Source organism: Callospermophilus lateralis, chromosome 16, assembly GCF_048772815.1.
Source record: "Callospermophilus lateralis isolate mCalLat2 chromosome 16, mCalLat2.hap1, whole genome shotgun sequence".
NCBI lineage: Eukaryota > Metazoa > Chordata > Mammalia > Rodentia > Sciuridae > Callospermophilus > Callospermophilus lateralis.
The window spans coordinates 53,608,783-53,631,173 of record NC_135320.1 but is presented as its reverse complement, the minus strand read 5'-3'; the positions used below and the strand labels follow the sequence as shown (position 1 = coordinate 53,631,173).

The 22,391-nt window shown below is 38.7% G+C and overlaps 1 protein-coding gene across 2 annotated transcripts in view; it reads right to left on the bottom strand.

Moving 5' to 3' along the window:
* The window catches only part of Cpq (carboxypeptidase Q), a 448,367-nt gene that overhangs the window by 102,938 nt on the left and 323,038 nt on the right, over positions 1-22,391 (bottom strand). For both annotated transcript variants that reach the window (XM_077105576.1, XM_076835947.2), the window contains exon 6: positions 13,212-13,303. In XM_077105576.1, the coding sequence (XP_076961691.1) occupies positions 13,212-13,303 (92 nt within the window). The remainder of the gene's footprint in view (positions 1-13,211; positions 13,304-22,391) is intronic.

Here is a 22,391-nt window from a genome sequence, read left to right as displayed (position 1 = left end):
TCACACATGTCACTTCCATGTAATGAAATAATTAGCTGAGAAGTTATATTTGCATTCCCAACATTTTTGTACAATAGGAATGTCAGTCTGATTAGGCATTAGCTACAATTTTCGAGAATTGAAGGTAGCAGCTCAGTGTACAAGGGAACATTTCTTTTTCTTCCTCTTCATTTGCTCTATTCTTTCCTTAGTGATTCAGAAAAAGATGTTTAAATAGAGACTTTCCGCAGAAGTCATCACGATAGTGTGCCATGTTAAGGTAATTACCCCAGAGACGAGAAGATAAAAATCACACTAGTGGTCAGTCTTTCCACCAAATTCTTTGGAAGCTGAGGCCTATGCCTTCGGTGCCAATGCTGTTATACTCTGGAATACCATCCCACGTCCTCATTCTCATTCTAATACATACTTCGGTTGTACTAGACACTGGCTGAACCATTCAAGAGACAGCCCTTCATCCCAACACCCTTCCCTGAGGAAGAGCAAGCATCAAGGGCAGGTGCAATTTTCCAACACATTCAGAAAATGGTTTGCTAGAGAAGGTACTTAAAAACCTGAGCTCTTGATCTCCTAACCAAGGAAAGAAAAAAGGACTCCAATTTCTTAAAAACAAACGACAACAAAACCAAACAAGTGTTAAGTCATTTGTGCTTTGTTTGCAAATAATTTTTTTAACTTTCTCTTTCAAAAGTCACAATTCACCTCCCAGCCCCCCACTTCACTTACCCTTCCTTAATCCTCCACACAGGAACAACTAAGGCAGGTAGGATTAGGGATGTTAACTTTTGGAAAAGTGCAACTACCTTCTTTTATAATTGTGCCTCCTGACTTCTAATTTGCATGTTTAGATTAAGACATCACTAAGTAGAACTGGCCGGTTGTGTTTTTAATGGTTGTGTTTTTATAAAAGGAAGAGTAGATTGTCTGAAAATGTTAAAAAATAATGACACAATGAAATCTCTGTCCTTAGAAATCCTTAAAAACAGCACAGGCAGGGATCCATCCTGGTATATTTCTGCCCCTGGTATTCAGGCACAGCTACTCCAAAAGAAGAAGGCTGGACTTTATTGTATACACACACACACACACACACACACACACACACACACACACATTTCCATCTCTCAAGAATTGGGTTTCTGCCCTCATTTTCCTATTCCTTTAAGGCTAAGGCAGTAGGGAATATCCTAAGATGGTATCCTGGGATATTTTTGATCTGAAGATAGTCCTTTAAAAAGTGGAAGGATTTTAACATTTATTAGTGTAAGGAAATCTTATATTATGAAAAGGTCTCTTTGGCTATTTTACTTTTAATTTTATCTATTGTTTAGCTCTCGCTTTGCTTTAAAAAAATGCTCCAAACTAAGAAAAAATTTTATTGGAAATTGAAGTGATGCTTTGAAAAAGAAAAATTATTGTAGCAGGATTCTGAGAGTTAACTTTAGAATAATATACATATTTGTTTTTATGCTCTCTGGAGAAAGTGCAAATTCAGAGCATTGGGAATGACTTAGCGACAACCAACATCTGCATGGTTACACAGGATTCCTTGGCTTTTTACTCCAAAATTGTACAGAATCGATTCTGTGCTATATGTGTTTCAAATCAAGCACCTTGAAGTGATTTTTCTACTCATCCATTCATGTATACTAATGACCCAGCATTCCTGAATATATTAATGTGTATTTCCTTTAGTGTAGGACAAGCTGATAGATACCTGTGTTTAAGATGGGTGAGAGAAGTACACAATCATAGAATCCATTGTGGCTGAAGTCTGGAGACTTAAAAACCTAAATTCAAGTTCAGGCCTTGAACCTCAGAGGCTGGGCTGTGCAGACTTGAGTACATTATTTACTTCTCAGAACCTCTGTTTCATCATGTGTGAAGTTAGGAAAACAGTGCTTACTTTGGCTTCTACCTGAGTCATTACCATTAGCAGAGATGATGTCTATGAAAGAATACTCTAATTTATAAATGGTCACATAAATACAAGAGGTTACAAGGCCATCATGTAAACTGTAAGAACTGGATACATAATTTGTTTAGGGAATGATATTTTTCAAAATTTTTGATGGTTTCTTTCCTTTTTATATGCTTATGCAAAAAAAAACTCTACCACTGGATTTTCAGATCTAATAAAAGGACCAAATTACTTTTCCTCACATGGAAAGATCGACGATTTTCACAAAGTACTGTCCCCTCTGTCTACTATTCCATTCTCTTCCCTTTGACCTTTCCTAATTCAAATGACAAAACAGCCTGATTGCCCCCCAACGAGTATAATAGAGTATTTTCCAGAGCTTTGGAGGGGGAACAAAGTCACCCAGCTATGGCAGTGAGTGGGGACAGAGGCATGCCATACATTCTCCTGGCCCTGTGTTAATACCTGGACAGCTGCCTGAAACACACTTACAGGTATTGACCACGGTGCTGCCTCTTGTTTCAGGGGGTGGTGCACCTCATTGGATGAATTTTATTAAATGAAACTATATAAGAAACTATAAAAGCAAATTACATTCCTGTTTTAACTAGTAACAGAAATTCTGTTTAATCTCAATATAACTCAAGTTATGAAACCACTCTAAGCCTTTGTTGAAAGGCCTCGTTAAGCTCTCTGAATTTGCACTGTTGTTTATATATGTTTTGCTGTGTGGGGCATAAAAGCTCTTTAGAAATTGATTTTGAGAAACTCTCCTTTAAGAGAACCCTGAAACCAATGCAGTTTAGACAAACTGCTGGTTGCTAGGGGCAACCTCAGCTTCTAGAATGAGTAATTGCAAATGCAGGACAAGCATTTGATAAGAGCTTGCAAGAGGGAGGTCTTCTGAAAGAAAATAAGGAATGGAAGTTCTAGTCTTCAGGTTAGGGGTAAAAAATATGCCTTTGGGTTTTTTACACAAATAGATGAGTCAACAGGAGTTTCAGAGATTGGAGATGGAGCTCAGTGGTAGAGCGTTTGCCTAGCATGTCTAGGGCTCTGGGTTCCATCCCAAGCACTGGAAGTAAAGGGGACAAGAATTAGAGATGTGGTCTAATTGATAAGGAGGTTAGAAAACCAGACCCAGACCAACTCTATCAGAGGACAGGTGGCCCTTAAGACACCACAGGACTTCAGGACTGATGCCCTTAGGAATGACCATTAGGAAGAGTTCCAGAAAACAAAGGACTGTGACAAGTTCTCAGGTTGCAACTGTGCCCTGTGGTTCTGTCGCTCAGTTCCGTGTCTGATCTTCAGCACTCAGAACAACACAGTTTATGTACTGCCCAACGTGACTGCTGGACACAGTGAGTATGAAGAGACCTCACCTCCTGATGGCTCTGTTCTAGCGCTGACCCTGCAGGCTGCCTGCCAGTCTGTGCCCACTCACTCCTCAGGCCATCTTGGGAGGACGCTTCTCTGATGTTTGTGTATGTGTGTAGCAGAATCGCAGAGAAACCACAGGAGCCAGAAGGAAAGGATAAACTTCTGGAAGGGCTATTGATTAACCAAAGACCTAATGTTCTTTGGATCTTTCAGAAAAAGCCTGGTTTTCAGGTAACAATTTAGTTTTAAAAAACGAAATACAAGTTGGCAAGCCCGTGCATAAAACCAGGATGTGGTTAAACAATGAATGACAATTGTTCAGGATTAGTAGGAAAGCTGCCCGACCAAGATGTATTGGAATTTGATTTCTTTAAGAGCTATTTCTAGACATGTCAACTTCTTCAAAAGATGCCCTTTTGGGATGGGATTATGGCTCAGTGGTAGAGTGCTTGCCTCACATGTGTGAGGCATTGGGTTGGATCTTCAGGACCACGTGAAATGAATAAATAAAATAAAAGTATTGTTTCCATCTACAACTGAAAAAATTTTTTAAAAATGCTCTTTAATGTCTTCCAGGACTTTTATATTTAGCCATTTTTTTTTTTTTTTTTTGTACCAGGGATTGAACCCAGGGGTGATCAACCACTGAACAACATCCCCAGTCATTTTATTTTTATTTTTTATTTTGAGACAGGGTCTTGCTAAGTTGCTTAGGGCTTTGCTAAGTTGATTGCCTGTCACATTTAGTCATCTTAATATTCTATTCTTGCTCTAAGAAATAAGAGGAAAGTGCGTTGACTCTGGCACCCACATTGAGTGGCTCACTGGGCTATAACTAAGGCTGTACACTGAACTGGTGATGGGGGTTCTGCTGGCAGGATACCTAAGGAGAGCATCTGCACTTTCCTGAGTGCTGGCCTTATAAACAAGACACATGATTAGCCTACTAAGACACAAACTTTAAATGTCAGAACTGTACTGTGTGCTAGAGACCTCTTTCACCAAAAACTGTGACTGAGATTGCAATGGCTTCAGGAGAAAGTTTTCTAAACTTCCGCACAAAAAGGACTTAGAACAGGGGTCAGCAAAATATCTGAATATCTGATCTGCTTTCTTTTTCTTCTTCTTCTTTTTTCTTTTTCTTTTTTATAAATAAGGGTCTATTGGAACATAGCCATGCTCATTCTTTGGGCATTGTTTATGAATGCACTACAATAGCAGAACGAGAAGAGACCATATGTCTTGCAGACCTGAACTCTTTACTATCTCATCTTTTAAAAGTTTGCCAACCTCTCATTTAGACGACAGAGGGTAGAAGACAGCTCCAGGCACATTAAAATAGTGCTGGTGATTCAAAAGTGGTTTGCTGACTCTGTAACTTTGCGAGGCCCAAGTACACGTAATGGGATAATTTAGTCCCCAAAGCTCTGACCCATATAGGTCACTTGTGAGCCCAAGGCATGACACCTCGGTTCAGATTTGTGTTTCCTGGTGTGTCAACTTGATTTCCTGGGGACATTTGTGCAGTAGATGTGCTGTGGGTCCTTCCAGGTCAGATCGTGACCTGGTTAAACATAGGGAGCACTGGAGCAGAAACTATTTGTGCCTCATAGAAAACCTCTGGCAAGCTGGTAAAACAGACTGGGAACAAGCTGAGGCCCTTCATGGTTTAGGAAAAGTGAGATAAGATGCCAGCCACAATACTTCACAATAAGCCTCAGTGTTTGTACCCAATGTTTTCAGAACCAACTTGAAAAGGCTGTTGCCTTATTTGGGTTAATTGTGGTAGCAGAGAAGTCCGGATCTTTTTTTTTTTTTTTTTTTTTTTTTAAACATGTACTGGGCTGAAACCCACACTTGAGTCAAAATTCATTATGATGTGAAACCTCAAGTTGTTATAGGTTAAATATTACTTCAGAACAGCAGGCAAGGTCTTGCCACCCCAAAGACATGGAAAAATTCTATTCTAGGGTCACAACCCATCTTTTCAATTTCATAGAAAAATAATAATAAAAGCCAGTTAAGAAGGATCCCTCCTAAAGAGGGACAAAAGAAAGAAAAAAGAAATGCATTGATGCCTACTTACGTTTATTCACTCAGTGGCATATGATTCTCTTAATAGCAAAGGGAATATTTTGATAGTTCTGCCCAGACCAACATACATCTATATATAATTACCATATGTACATAAGATTATGAAATCCTTCAGTCATAATGGAATTCTACACAGGAGAAAGCAAACACATGCCAAAGGCTGTCTTTTCCTTTTATTTTTTAATAATATCCACAAATTCTAATAAGACCCCTAAGAGCTCCCAGGTGTGCTATACAAATTAGGTGAATGATGTAACTACAAGAGCTACAGACCAAGAACACATGGAGACAAGTGAAATTTAAACCAATTTTGTGATGTGCTTGACATACGAATGCAAATATTCAGACATTGAAAGAAAAACACAGGATGCATAAAAGCCCAGCAGTAATGACTGCAACCATAACCTCTGATTAGTGTGGCCGTCTTGCATGGAACATTAAAGATGTGAGAAAAGCTGCACTGGAGACAAAGTCCGGGTGCCATGATGCTGGGTGAGTACATCAGCTCTATCTATGACTTCTATAGAGCACAGCAAGGTCGCTCTCTAGCAGGGTCATCCTGGCCACAGCCACATTACATGGTTGCACAGGGTTGCAAAATAAAAACACATTTGCCGGGATCACCTGAAGTCTCACAAGCATTTCTAACATTTTCTTCATTTCAGAGGGAAATGAGAAACGTGGGTGGGGAAGTTGGCAAGAAGTTTGCTCCTAAAAGTAGCTAACATGATGTTTTTGATGTATTTATATAACTAAAAAGGAAATTTTGTTCCTCAGTACTGGCAACACAGGAAATGCTAACAAAAATAGTACACAAAATCATTTTAGGTTCTTCTGTTTTCAAGTTGGCTAGAGTTCAAATAAACTGATGTGTTTAGAATGATCATACATCCCATCCCTCATTTAATAAAACCTATTTAAAATATTGCCCTTATTAATGACTAGCAGAACACAGCAATGTTCATTATCCTTGTAATTCAATTGCCAGAAGTTTGAGCAATAAATCAGGAAAAGGTTAAAATATTTTTCATGCCAGAATAGAACATATCAATCTATTTTATTTGATTACCTTGTGTAATGAGGCTTTCTCAGGGCCAGATTACCTTACTCATTATAATTATGCCAGATCATATTTTTACTTAAAATGGAAAAGATTTCAAAATGCCAGAAATCCAGTTGAAACTAATTTAGGTACCCCCCCTCCCTTCCTTTGTAGATTTGAGGACATGAGAAATGATATCCTGCTCTTTTTCCATGACAAGAGAGTAACATTGTTCCCATAAAAGCAGATTGGTCAAATGGCATCTGAATAGCTCTCATTCTATTCACTGATTTGAAAATTCAATAAAATCATCTGTAATGTTTTTAAATTCCATAGTTAAATTCTGCTCCTGTAATTGAACTCTCATTCACCATAATATGCTTCTCTGTGTGGTGATATTTTCTTCTAGTTAATATAAGCAGATTTCAACCAATAAAGGAGTTCATATTTTTTAAATAATATTTTTTTATCAATGAAGAATAACAAGAAGACATTTTATGCAGTCTTTCTTCTCCTACCTAGAATAACCTCCTTTCTGGCGCCAGAGGAATGGCCCTTCCCAAGCCCTGCAAGAATCGTCCCCTTCCCAGACTCTGCTGTTGCAACAGCCCCAGGCAGTGTTCCTGGCCATGAGCTGTGGCTCCAGCAGGACAGCATTTCCATGTCCTGTTCTCACCAAGGTGTTCCTCCAAGTTGACACAGGGTCACTCTAACTAGAACAGCCCCTGCAAACCTCACTGGGTAAAAGGCCTTCAGTCCCCCTTCAATAATAAGTCGAATATCAGAAACAAGGCAAGGCATCAGGGGAGAAAGAAGAACGGTGACTATTGGAGGTGGAGGCAAAACTTTCCTTGTTACTCTTCAGAAATGTACTTTGAAAAATATAAAAATATGGCACCTACGGGAATGACCCAAAATAAAAGACTATGAATAATACTGTGTACTGGGAAGGATGGGGAGGGAACTAAGGGGTTGCTGGCAGGATGTAAAATGGTTAAATCTCCCATCTCTCTGGCAATTTCTAATAAAGTTAAACATCACTGGTTATATGGTCCAGCAACTCCACTACAAAAGAAAATAAATGCCTACGTCCACCAAAAGATCTGTATAGAAACATTCACAGCATGTCTTTCTATAATGGGTAAAACTGGAAACAACCAAATGTCCATCAAGAGAATATCCATGCTGCATTTGTCCAGGAGAATAAAGAAATTGTGACCTATTCAGGTAACAGAGGACCACTCAGCAATGGAAAAGGACAAACTAGTCAGTCCAACAATATGAATAAATCCCTGGACCACACTGTAAGGAAAAGAAGCCAGACTCAAGATTACATTCTGAATGATTCCATTTGTAAGAAATTCAAGAACAAGACGGGTGTGGTGGCACACACGTATAATCCCATAATACCATTGGCTTGGGAGGCTGGCGCAGGAGGATTGCAAGTTCAAAGCCAGTCTCAGCAAAACAGAGGTTCTAAGCAACTCAATGAAATCCTGTTTCTAAATAAAATCAAAAAAGGCTTGGGATGTGGCTCAGTGTCCCAGTATCCCTGAGTTCAATTCCCAGTACCCCCTGACCTCTCAAAAGAAGTTCAAGAACAGACATATCCAATCTATGGTGATAAAGAGCAGCACAGTAGTTGCCTTTGGTGGAGCTGGATGGGGGTCAACCTGAAGAGAATCTTCTAGAGCAGTGGGAATGCTTTCTTCATGATCTACATGATCTGTCATACAGGGGTTTCCATGCTCTCAAGATTTGGGAATTCACCAAATGCTAGTTAAACCTCCATAAAACACAACTAGCATAAAAAATGATGAGCTACCTTGAAAAGAACCAATAAACATAAAGAGTAAACAGTATCTCTCTAAATAGTTCTCAAGTTCATGCTAATGTGAAGAGAGACAGTGGAAAGAACTTTAAAATCAGGGAAGAACATATTACAACCTATCAAAATATGTGAGCTAGCATATTTTGAATAAGAAAAAAATATGTATATAAATCCTTTATGGTACTTTCTGTTGATGGATCTCAGGAATGATCTCTATTCTAGTTGATGCCAAAATATAGGGAAAAAATGAATAGTTCTCATTTGAATTATTTCACTTAGTAACTATCATCAAAATGCTTATAGACTTTTTTGAGGCACAGTTTGTTTCCTTAGAAAGAACATTTTAGATATTATAATAAAGTTGCATATGAGTTTTAAAATTTGTACACAAAGCACAAATAGCTTCACATATTTCATAACAATTTAATGAATTGTTTAGTAAATTTAGTAAATTTTAACAGTTATTATAACAATTGAGGTAATATTTCACAAGACAGCATAATTATGAAGTAAAGGTATTTTAAAATTAATCTGAGTAAAATTTTGAAAATTAGTTTGGCTATAAATTCTAGTATATAATTTAAAATCACTTTGATTTATATTTTTCTTTGCATATATTAATAAAAGCGCACTGTAAATAAAGATATATTCTCTTCTAAGAAAAGGACAATGAACAATATTAATTTTATTTCCATAAATTTTACCTAAATATGTCCATTAAAATAACTTTTGTAGTACTTTCACTATTGGATAGATTCTTCATAGGGAAAGAAAGTGTACATTCAGAGCAATGAAAAGAAAAAATAATTTTCTACATGTTGTTTTGCTCCATAGCCGGTGCAATGTAAGCTTAACCAACTTTACTATTAAACTCAAATAAGAGTGGGGAAAAAAGATTGTGCATATACCTTTATATTATTATAATAATATCTTCCAGAATAAAATTTACATTGAAAAATACTGTACTCCAAATAAAATTTACAAAATTCCCCTTTAGGCTACTCAAAATCATAAAGAGATTATTGCAGAAACTGTATGATTTTTTTTTATCATATAGACCAAGAGTCTGTCAACTTTTCCTGTCAAGATCCTGATGGTTAATATTTTAAGTTTGTGGGCCACATTCAGTCTCTGTTCCATAATCAGCTAAAGACGTAGAAACATTCTTAGTTTGGGATCTCTACCTAAACAGGTGGCTGGTTAGATTTGGCTTGTAGGGCTCAACTTGCTGATTCCTGATACTGATCACCAATGACCATAACCATACTGAGAAAATACTGGCAGAGTCACTTAAAAACCATTTATTTTTACAATTACCAAAATAAATGCCCCTTGAAGGAAAATTCTCTTCCTGTTTCATCGCCCCCACTGAGGAATGGCAGCCCACAGGGCTCGGTTATCATTGACATGATGGGGAGTGGCTGTCCCTCTCTCCTCTCCTCATCACTCATTCAGATCCATTTACTCTGCAAGGATGAGGCTGAGAATCCTCCCCCATGACAAACATGTCATGATCATTTCTTCTGTTTCTAACCCCTTTACATTTACTGTGCTAAAGTCTTTATACCATCAGCACTCTGTTAATGATTGACTCCTTTGCAAAAAAACAAAATACATTTTTGGTAAATAAATAAATACTTTTTTGGTAAATCATTTAGAAACACGTCCTATAATGTTTGTTTTCCTAAATTTCTTATATAAGTTTAAAGTTATTGTTAAATTTTCTAAGCTCTTTATGGGCAAATACTGTGGTTTCTTTTCTTATTGTGTACTGACGGGCAAAGGTAGTGGTGGTGATAAACATTTTCACCTAAAAGGCAGCTGACAGAGCTGATCCTGCCTTGAGCACCATGGCAGGTGAGACTGTGGCAACTGGTCTCTTGGGCAGCTGAAATTGATTTAGAATCCAGAACAAAGTGAGAGGAAGACCTCTGCATGGGCTAGCTTTGCACCAGAACTGTGTGCTCTCCCTTAATAGTGTATGCAGGGTTGTGGCTGGGAAGTGACTGCCCAGCCAGGCTTGTGTCATCTAATACCCAAGCAGTTCCATTACATGACTAGTTCTTTTTTTTTTTTTTTTTTTTTTTTTTTGGAGAGAGAGAGAGAGAGAGAGAGAGAGAGAGAGAGAGAGAATTTTTTAGTATTTATTTTCTAGTTTTCGGCGAACACATCTTTGTTTGTACGTGGTGCTGAGGATCGAACCCGGGCCGCACGCATGCCAGGCGAGTGCGCTACCGCTTGAGCCACATCCCCAGACCCACCTGACTAGTTCTTGCCAATGGAATATAAGTAGAAATCATGTGACCCACTTCCAGAACTATCCCTTCAAAACCTCCCACCATCCCCCCCACCTGCCAGTTGGATGTTGCTGCTAAAAGCATATTAAAGGTCACGTTGCTGAAATCTCTCAGCCTGAATAACTACATGGAACAGAACCCTATCATAAGTATATTGGATGTTAAATAAGCAAGGAATAAACTTTTATTATGCTGTCATTGAAACTGGAGGACTAATTTGTTCCAAAACTTGCCATTCCTTACCTAGAACAGAGGATCTCTGTTGTGACTGCACTGAACAGGATGCTGTTGGCATTCAGAGATGCCTCAGAAAAGACAATCTGCTTTGTTCCCTCCTTCCAGTTGGTGACTTGCTATATATTTACTTTTAGGTTAAATTCAGTAACCCCTACCTCAAATGCTTATGCTTTTGGCAATGTTTCTATGTGAAACATGCAGATAGTCTTTTAAAATGTAAGATAAAGAGCTACCCTAAAACAAAAAGCTTATGTTTTTTGTTTCTGTAATTTCTTCTTTCCATTCCTGAAAATGCAATGCAGACTTAGCCACCTGCAAGCTGAAGCATTTGTATGAAGGTAACAGAGATAACATCAAGACTCACCAGGTCTGTTCATGAAATTATGCATCATTTCATAAAGAAAGAGAGAGAGAATGAATGAATGTGAGTGTGTGTGTGTGTGTGTGTGTGAGTGTGTGTGTCCCTCCCAATTTCTTAGAAGTTTAAAATCAAGTCATTCCTGATTTCATCCATGCATTTCAGTAGTCTATGGTGAAATTCAAAACCGTATAAAGAAATAAATCTTTTTTCAGATCCCAGAAATTTCAGTGGTGAGAAATTTTAAGCTGATCCATTGGGGATTAAATCCATTTTTTACCCCTGGGGTAGAGTATATTATAGAGAATAAAAGAGTTTTAAGAATAGTTTCTTTCAAATATTCTGTTTTCTATGATGTCCAAGATGCATAGAATTTTAAAGCTCCTCCTTAAAAATAGTTCAGTTACCCTTCTTGCCCTGAGGATAAAGTATAAACTTCTAAGCAGGATTTATATGTTCTTGTTCAGGCTCCTGCTTACATATCTACTCTATGCTAGCATCACAATGCACAGTGCATTCTGCACCCAGCCACTCCGAGCTCCTTCTATTTCTGTAGGATCTGCATCTTCCCTTACCTCCAGCCTTTGCACACATAAGCTCTGGTACTCCGCTTCTCCCTCCAACTCCCTTTCCTTTGATTACTTTTACTCAGTCTTCAGGTCTCAACTTAGATGTCATTTCTTCCACACACCTTATTCCAACTGCCCTTCAAAGTCCAGTTGGGTGAACTTCCGGTGTCTGCCATCAACACCTTATTCTTTATCAGAAGACTTAGCACATAAAATTGAAGTTCAGTGGTCAATGTCCTTTGCATTGCAGTCTATGTAAGGGCAGGATGAATCTTTTTAATTAGGTTAAATCTCATATCCAACATAGTACATGAGACATAGTATTACTCAGAAAATGTTAACTGAATGTTGCTGAATCTAGAACAATCCTTATGTACTTTTGAGGTCTACCATGACATATGGAATATGATGTTACTGACCCACCAACCAAAGGACATTTGTCTTGAATTTTCTTATCCCCAGGATTACTGGAGGTCAAAGGTAAAAGGGTTAGGCATAAACCATGAGTTCTTTGTATAGTAAACAATTATAATTAGTGATCAAATTCATGACCCCAAATTCTTGCTCTAACTAATTGAAATAGGACATAGAGACTGACTCTGTAAAAAATGGCCCCCAAAATGGGGGGGTAATTCAAGAAACAAACGCCCTCTGACTTGGGTAATTTACATTCTGTTTCTTTCAATCTGGAGATTTAGGGACAATGATCCGCAGCAGTGGCAGCAATGCAGCCCCTCCGCTCCCTGCCCACACAACCCTGCCCAGCAGCACACGCACCGCTTTGGCACTTCCTCTGGCTTGATCCACACTACTCCTGACCTTAGTGTTTTGCTCTCTCCACATTTGTTCTTGAGGCTAATCTCCACATCCCCAAATGGTCTTGGATTTCTAATCATGTTCTTCCACATTCCCTTCTTGATTAGGCTCCACTCTTGCCCAATCACAGTTAGTGTCAAGCCAAACTGTCCCCAACATTCCCAGATCTGAGACCTCTGGCTGCCCTATCCCAAACATCATGAGGGCAATGCTGTTGACTGACTCAAGGTCCCATGACTGGGTCCTCCAATACCAGGGCTTCCAGAAGGATTTAGCACACAGAGGTATGGGAGGAGGTGCTCGGTGAGGAGGGGGCCTGTCCATATCTCCGGAACACACAAGTACAGAAGAACTAGAGAGGCTATAGAAAATGGCAGCGTGAAGGTGGGAGTTTTCTAAGACTGCAGACCATGAAATAGAAATAGAAAAGCCCTTAGCTCCGCACCAGAGCGTCCTCAGTTCAGCAGTATGTTCTCATCACAGAGCTGGATGAAGAAAGCTTATACAGAAGGAGTGTTTGGCAGGGTTAGCTGAACACAAAGTATTATTGAGAATCCTAAATGGGACAATTAGCAAGAATTTTTTTAACCAAAAGCATCAGTGTTTTTGGCTTACACTGATATTATATGTACAGATACTCAGCAATCCATGGCTGGTTTTTACCTTGTGTGACTGATAGTACTGGGAGGCGCCAATTCCACCTTGTTCCTCTGCAGTCCAGAGCACTAGGCGCAGAGTCCTCTTTGGACGGAGCCCTAGGAAAAATAAAGGACGAATCAGTGCTTCAGTTGATTATGACTTTCTAAAAATGGCACTGTGGAGGCAGTGAGGGGGAATCAGAGGCACTCCTCTCTTGCTGGTGTGGCTGCCTGCTTCTGTGTATGGCTGACATAGCAGAGGAGCAGTTTCGGTACTGAGCTCCAGGACAGGTTAATGGCAAAACTTGTTGTGACGAATTCAGTCTTATAGGCCAAGAAGGAGAGGCTCTGATCAGAGCCTTAACTAGATATCCTGCCCTGCAGGGTCCAACAGGTGTTCAAGTTCAGTGAGATATTAGGTCATATCTAGAAGGTGCAGTTAGGAGGAGCCTAGTAGATCTTGGGACCTTGCAGAAATCTTAATTAAAATCAAGTTTTGCTCTATTTCAAGATAAGGTGTGTTGGAGATTACTTCTTAGTTTGAATCTACAAGTATAGCTAGCTTCTCCTGCTATCCCCAGTAATGTAATAACTGAGAAGCAGATGAAACATTTATGGTTACCCATGACCAATTTTTTCTTCTACTTGGAAATATACGGTCATTCCCTTAAGATCAGTGAGAATTTACTGAATGAGGATGACAGTTATTCACCTTATTTCTTCACCAACAGCTTGGTGGCAATTTCATATATAAACAAATTTATATAAGTCCCTGACTTAGGATGGCACCACTTGCTAGTTTTTGACCTGAGGATAGCACAACAGCAAGCACACATTCAGTAGAAAATGAACTTTGATTGTCAAATTTTGATCTCTGTCCAGTCTACAATATATAGCATGATCCTTTCTTGTGATGCTGGGCAGCGAAAGAGAGCCAATCAGTCATAGAGTCACCAGGGGAACAAGTGGTACTCTGAAGTGTGCTGTGTTGCGGAGCTTGGGTGTTGGTAGGATGAGGAATGTTAAACGCATTTTTGACTTGTGATGCTCTCAGCTGTGGATGGGTTTATCAGGATGCAACCCCATCATAAGTCAAGGAGCCTTTGTATCTTGAAGTTATTAAGGCTAGTGGCAGATTTACTGTGTCTAGAACCATTTTTGAGTGACTCTATTCAGTAAAATTTAACTACAAGAAAGCTCTTTTCCAAACTTAAAACACAGGGTGAAATTGTATGTGAAAAGTGCCACTTTTGTCATCAAGAATTAAAATCTGTCCTGATTCATACCTGATCATGTCATTTTTGAGAAATAGGAACGGCAGAACAAGTGAAGCAGGATTTAAATCTTAACTAAGAGGATTCATCTTCCCGCCTCTTCACGGGAAGAGCCTTTGGGAAAGATTGAAATGTACTTTGAGTGGCTCTGAGATGGTCATGCTACAAATCTCAGGAATAACCACCTACGTGCACCACCTGGGGGCACAGCCTTTGAAAGAAGGAGGCAGCGGAGCAGTCGCAGCCTGGATGACAAGTGCCCCTGAGACTGGGAACTCCATCCCGCCTCCGCCAGGCACTGACAAGCATTCTCCTTTCACAAACCTAACACCAAGGAACTGAGAGGGGAAAGAGCTGCATTCTCCACTGGAATATAGGGTGAAGTCACTTTTCACTCAAGCACTTTATCATCACCACAAGACCACAGATGAGGACGTAGGCTGACCTGAGTCCCAGGTAAAATCTAGACAAGCAATTTCCACATCCAATTTCTCAACAAATTCTTTCAGCATTTCTACCTAAAACCATCTGGAACCCAATTTCTTACCTGCACTCTGCTCCACTCCAAGTTCTTACCTCCTGCTGCCTGGATTGTTGCCCTGCCTCCCTACAGCTCTCCCCTCTCTGCAGGTGATGCTACACATTATGGAAACAGGTCTTTTGCAAAGCCTAAGCTATGGCATTTCCTGTCTCTGCTCAGAACCTCCCATAACCAAAATGGAAACTTCTGGAAGGCTGGGGTTTATGCTTTTTAATTCACTGAAACGTCCCTGGTCCCCAGATTGTCTGACACACATTAAGTATTATCAAGTGGCACTGGAGGAAGGAATGAGTGCAAAGCTTGATGTACTGATTAGAATAAAACTTAAACCACTTTTTCCGGCCTCATTTAAAACTCTTCTGATAGTGCATCTCCAGGCAGGCATTATATTTGAAAAAGGTAGACAGATTTGGGGAACCCTCCTATCATTAGGTGATAACTAGATAACTAGTGGAAAATTGACCTGCCTGAACCTAGTCTCCTTATCTGACAAGTGGAGATAATCTTTGCCTACACCATAACTCTTACCTGGGGTTGCTTTGAGGATTAAATGAGATAGGATGTCATAATATATAAGACAACCCTGCGCTGCCATGTAATCAACACTTATTAATGAACCACAAAACAATGTAATGGTGTCCAGGCACACTTTCAACCCCACAGTAAAGAAGGGACATGAACACACCCAGAGAGGAAATTCCTCCAAAGGCTTTCAAGTGCGCAGGGCAGAAGACTCCTGGAGTACCCACTGCCTGCTCCATGGAGTCCAACCACCCGCTCAGATTCATGCACAAGCTTAAACTCTTGTCTGAGAAAGAAATCTAATCTTAAAGATAGATGTCAACCTTTGGTTTCTCTAAAGGAAATATGCTTAGAATTCATTTGTATCAAATGACATTTTGCTTGCAACACAGGAAAAAAAAAGTAAGAAAGGATAAGGTGATATTGTTTATATGCTGCAAGTAAAAATTCTAAACACTTTTAAATCTGTAAGAGAAGGGGGAAAGATGCACTTTCTTTTTACATCTCTCTGCATATCCCAGCAAAATAGTATCAAATTATTAAAATGGCCAGATGCTATGACACATATCTGTAATCCCAGTGACTCAGGAGGCTGAGGCAGGAGGACCACAAGTTTGAGGCCAGCCCAGACAACTTAGCAAGATCCTGTCTCGAAGTAAAAAATAAAAAAATAAAAAGGGCTGGGGATATAGCTCAGTGGTAAAGCACCCCTGGTTTCAACCCCCAGTACAAGGAAAAATCATCAAAATGATGGAGCTCTCTTAAGGATGAACAGCATTGGCTACAGAGAATTCACTTTTTAAAAGCAAATGCTCTGACTCACCTTGTAGATTGGGTGTGCTATTTAGAGTCATTACAGATAGGATTAGTCTCCTTCACACTTAAAATTAACCAGATGGCCCACAATATCACATTAGGATAATAAAGAAGCAATCAGTATGAACTGAGAGATGCTAAGGCCTCAGAAAGAAGCATAGCTGGCCCTAAAATGATCAAGAGCCTTTTTCAAGTTCTTTACATATTCTAGATATTAGTCATCTGTAGGAAGAGTAGCTGTCTCCTATTCTGTAGGTGCTTCTTTGCACTCTCATTTCCTTTGCTGTGCAGAAGTGTTTTAGTGTGATGCCATCCCATTTATTGATTCTTGGCATTATTTCCTGAGCTGCTGAAGAAGTTGCTGCCTTGGTATCTGTTGGAATGATGCCCCTGTGTTCTCCCCCATCAAGCCCTGGTGAAGGTCAGTTCCCATCAGAATGGAACATTAGCACCTACTCACAAAGTGAAGGGTCCCCAAGAGAGGTGAGGAACCCAGTGGTTAGCAAACACCTAACTGAATCCAAAGTCTCCTTTCACTCTGATAATCAGATGGTCCTTAAACCTAAGAGAAATGATGAAATTTCATTCAATGAAAGACCAGACCCTGAACTTAGTGTGGCATTTGGGTCCCTAGGCCACCTAAGACCCTTAGAATGTCTTTGAGTATACAGAATGCATTGCCCTGCAAGAAAAACACAGATCTCATCCACCCTGTAGGAAAATGCATGGCTGTTTTCAGTGTAAAATGCTCCCTCAACCCAACATCTAGTATGTTCAAATCCAAATAAACAGAAGCAGGCTCCACACGTTTAAAGTGAGGGCCAGCCAGAATTGTTATTTTCTGGATGAGATCAAAGGCTAAATACATCTGAAAACAATAGAATATATAAATATAAAATTATATTTATATGTGTATAAATATAAATTTTTCTTTCCATATTTTATTGATGCCTTATAGTTGTACATATTGATGGGATTTGTTGTTACACATTCGTACATGCACACAATATAACGATATGATTTGGCCAATATATTTGTCATTTTTAAGTGATAGAACTTACTGTGCTTCTCAAATCCAAACTAGTTTAGAATTCATGAACTTGAAGTATATAAAATATCAGCAGCAACAATTACAGGAATAAAACAAGAGCAGGAGAAGCAACATGACAAACTGCTATGAGGTCAAATGCAGAGAGTGCATTTGGTGGTGGAACGGGGGTACAAGTGAACAGCCCAGTCATGATCCTTGTCTCCAACTCTGGCCCTGGCTTGGGGGGATGCAGCTGAAGTCCAAAGCAAGCATACGAAAGAAAGTTCTTGAACTGGAGGTAAGTGGGAATTACTGGCTAGGAGACAAGTCCTACTGAAGTTGCAGCAGAGGATAGGCAAATTGTTTTCCTACAGATTTAAAGAAACTGCCCAGAGATCTCCTGACCGCCTAGAATTTCAATTATGACTTCCAGATAGTGAAAAAACAGTTTACAACATCATAGTTCTTCTCTAAAAGAACAAAAACTATCAGTAATGTGTCTGAACTTTGTTTTAATTTTTTGGTTTATGAAATGTGATATACATGCATTTCATTTTCATTTCATTGCAGAGAGTAATAATGCTAAGGGGGAAAGAGTGCCTATGAGAAAAATGAAATAAATGGTTTTGACTTTTTTCCATTATTTGCAAATTTAAAGACAAGAAGGCTGAGAGATGATGATCATTAAGCTAATCAATTGAAAAGGTCAGTTGACTCATGTTTGCACCAGGAGAAGGGCAAAACAAAATAAACTTGACTTTCAGCAGAAGAACTCAGATTAATCCAAACATGTAAATGGCTTTTCCCAAATCATGACCTCTAAGATACACTATTTGTTAGCAGTGTCTTGACCCCAGCATCCAACCACTACTTAGTTTCTCTAGTACTACAAATAAGTTTCCCCTTCTGCCTAACTTTGTAGAGAAAGTACAACTGTTATAGAAATACACTCACATGAGTTCACAAATACATTAGTTGTCAAACTCTCCTTTAGCAACAGTTTGGAAGAGAGGGTTTACATTTGAAGAGATTTCTCTTCCTGCAATAAGCTTGATTAATATGAGCACAGTATCTGAGTTACAGAAATAATGACAAGAAAGCATACGAATTGAATAAGAGATACTAAAGCTTAGTGGGTAAATGCATGGGGGTTGAGACTGATTTCTACTTTGTACAAGTTAGACAATTTTTCATATAATATATAATAAGCACATTAACATTGATTCTTCAAAATAGAGGGTGTGGTTAGACAAAGAGGAATTGTTTTAGGGAAGTAAGCTGCAACTTATCTTTGAAGGCAGAAATAGAACATTCCTCTTGAAGATCTTTGTTCTTAAAAGAATTGCTTTGTATCTTTCTTAGTTATGTATTTATAAGCAATTAGACACTTTGTTGTGGGGGCACTGGGAAGGGCAACAGAATTTTTTTTTTAAGTCTATCTTGCAAGCTGATAGGTTTTGAGCCAACTGAGGAAATAATCTGGACATTGGGAGGAGGAGAATCAGTATAAAAAAGGAGACTTCTGGAAGGGAAACCTCTGTGCCCCCCACCCCTGTTTTCTTGGATTGAGGTATGGTTGATTGAGGTGCTGAGGCAGGGAAGGTCCTAGAAACTAAATAAATAAAGGGACCCTGATAAAAGGAGTCTAGGCCATTGGGCTGGGTTCAACCTGAGGTTCTAGGGCAAGGACTACTTCCAGCCTGGTGTGAGGCCAACTCCAGAAACGCCTCCAGATGCAGTCACCCTGTTGCAGTGGTTATGATTTATGGAACAGCAGCTGAGGACGGAAAAATGTAAACAAAGGGAGCTGTAACCCTGTTGCTCCAAACTGACACTGCTGTGACATGGGTGCACAATGACGCCACACAGCAGCCAGAGGGAACAGCTGGCACAGGCAGATTCAGCTGTGGGTTTCTGGAGGAACACTGACCTGTTGGCCTGACCCAGGATTCATGGACATCTCAGAGGTGGTGGGAGGGACCTCAGGGGTGACAGACCAGCGGCTAACCAGCCCTGTGGAGGCTTAGGTGATTAATTGCAAAGGAGATGGAAGCGATGTGACAATATTTATAATCTATGGTTCTGGAGCAGGTCATAACACTTATAATTTCCATAATTCAAAGGGAACAGTCCTACCTCATTACAATGATTAGGATTCTAATAGCCAGGAAAGGTACTATCAATCACTGCTAAAGCAGAACTCCTGTGACTACAAATGTGTGAAGGCCACTTCCGGACCAACCCAGTTTTCCACTCACCCCTGCTCCTGCCTTTCATCCTAATCTCTCACTACACCACACTTCTTACTGGTCCCTGAACATGCCCTGCACCTCAGATTTTTGGCCCTTTGCATATGCACTTCTTGCTATCCATAATCCTTTTTCACCTTTTCTATTTGGCAAACTCCTATTCATTTGACAAAGCCCATCTCTAGTGTCACTTTCTCTGGGAAGCCTTCCCTAACTCAGAGGCAAGGATGGCTGCTACTTTTTCAATGTTCCTCTGAAACTTCTAAAACTTCATATAGGTATATCTCTATTTTCATGTCCAACCATACTTCAATGTCGATCTTCCCGCCAAACCATTAATTTTCTTATTTCCCTTTTTCATGCTCTGGACTACTACCTACCATTTAACAAGTGCTGAATAAATAAATGTGTGTTAATTAACTGATTGACTGAATATGTGTATTTAAATATAAATAAAAGGTACTGCCTTGTCCTTTAATCTAAAGCATGTTGGTACCTACTCAGTTCAGAAAGTTGATAAGATAGTAAAATATGCTATTTTTGTGAGGCCAGAGCACAAACAACACAGGGAAAAGCACTTCAGTAGTCGAGGTAATTAAATGTGCTTCAACTATGACATTTGCTTCAGTTGCTATCACATTGCCTATTTTTGTAACACAGCACTGTCTAGTCAAAACTTAGTATGTCAATAGCTTTTTGTTGATCAAGTTATTAAATAAATATATAATGGTACAGAATTACAGGTGTTTTAGTCAGTTTTTTCACCACTATGACCAAAAGATCTGAAAAGATTAATTTTAGAGGAGGAAAAGTTTATTTGGTGCTCCTGGTCATGGGGTCTCAGTCCATAGACCCCAACTCCATTGCTTTGGGCCCAAAGTGAGGCAGAACATCATGGCAGATGGATGTGGCAGAGGAATACAGTTCAGGACAGGGCATCAGGAAGCAGAGAGAGAGCTCGACTCACCAAGAACAAAATATATACCCAAAAGGTATGCCCCCCCAATGCCCCCCCTCCAGCCACACACTGCCTGCCTAAAGTCATTACCCGGGTAATCCCTATCAGGGGATTAATGCACTGATTAGGTTAAGGCTCTCAAAAACCCAATCATTTAATCTCTAAACTTTCTTGCATTGTCTTACACGTGAGCTTTTGGGGGACTTCTCCTGTTAAAATTGTAACATATAGGTATTTTTTATTTTAAATTGACAACTTTCTTAAATTTTTAATTTTGATTTTTTTCTGAATATGAAAATATATATCCTTTTTAAAATTTAAAACAAAAGAAAGCAAAAAACAACCTATATTATTATATTTCCTTATATGTTTTATATACTTATGCATACAAAATTATATAAGCATATATATACAGTTATTCTTACATATAATTTTATACTACTTGTTTTCAATTAAAGTCATGGAATATATGGTTTTTATTATGATCAACCATCTTCAGGAAAATGGTCCTTGATTTTTCTAGCTGTTCCCTAACTACTGGACATCTAAGATTTTTATTTTTTAGACAAATTCTTATATTAAAAATAAAAATATTGAGTCTAAGTTAAATATAAACATTTTCAAGTTTTTTGACATATGTTACCAATGCCCTGAAGACAGGGTATCAACTTATATTATTAGAAGGAGAATGTTCAATTTTACTTAATTTTGAACTTTCAATCTTATTGCCTTTATTTTTGTGTTTCATGTTTCATCTACTTTTTTATACTTCATTTTATTTATTTTCAGCCAAAATACCTTCACTTATGCACTCATACACAATCTATAGTCTAGTGTAAGTTGATTGAGACAAATGTTAAGCTTAAATCTGATGCCTGACTGGAGTTAAAATACGTGAATTTGTTTTTCTTATTGAAATTGCCTGTTAGCAGAACTCTTTCAATCATATACTTTTAAGATAATGTTAGCAGCATGTACAGAACACAAGTCTGATCCAGTTGGCATTTTAAAATGTACTATTTCCTTTTCCCTATCATTATTTAGAGTGTTTTTTTTTTTTTTTTTTTTTTTTTTTTTTTTATCTGTAAGGAGAAATTGAGAAGCCTGGCTAATGATAGATTTGAACTCTGAATCACACTTTGGTTAAGAGTTCTATCTTGCAAAAACATCAACTAGTGAGATGTTAAACAGCACAGCTCTTAAGAAAATGATGATGAATCAAGTATGAGTAGGACCAAAGCTCCTTTCAAATTTATATTCACCAATGTGGGTCTTTAAATTATATTTGTTGTGAAGATGCAGCTGTAGGAAGAACAACAACATTGTCGGTGCTGGGATCAGGGATTAACAAAAAGAAACACAATGGCAACAAGCAACAGAGAGGAGAACATTTCTGGGACCATTTTGAATACCCAACAGAAGATGATGAATACATTGCTGGAAAACTCAGAAGCCCTCATTAAGCTATTTTCGTTAACTCTTCCAAAAGCTCTTTTCTATGGTAATGCAGATGGAGAAGATATATTCTATACTTTCAGATTTTCCTTGTGTATAAAATTAGTTGTGAAGTTACCAATAATTTCTATGAAGTTACTTATACATGACTGAAGTATTAATCTTTGTTATTTTTGACCCATAATTAATTATAACTTTTTGTTCTTGATTCCATTTCAGTTTAGGTTTCAGACCACAGCACATTTAGTAGTACTTATCCATTTTGCAATCAGTTTTCAACAAAAACTCAAAAACTGCCACCAAATTCATCTTCTTAAAATGCTGTGTTGAACATGTCACTGGCCATGTGAAACATCCTCA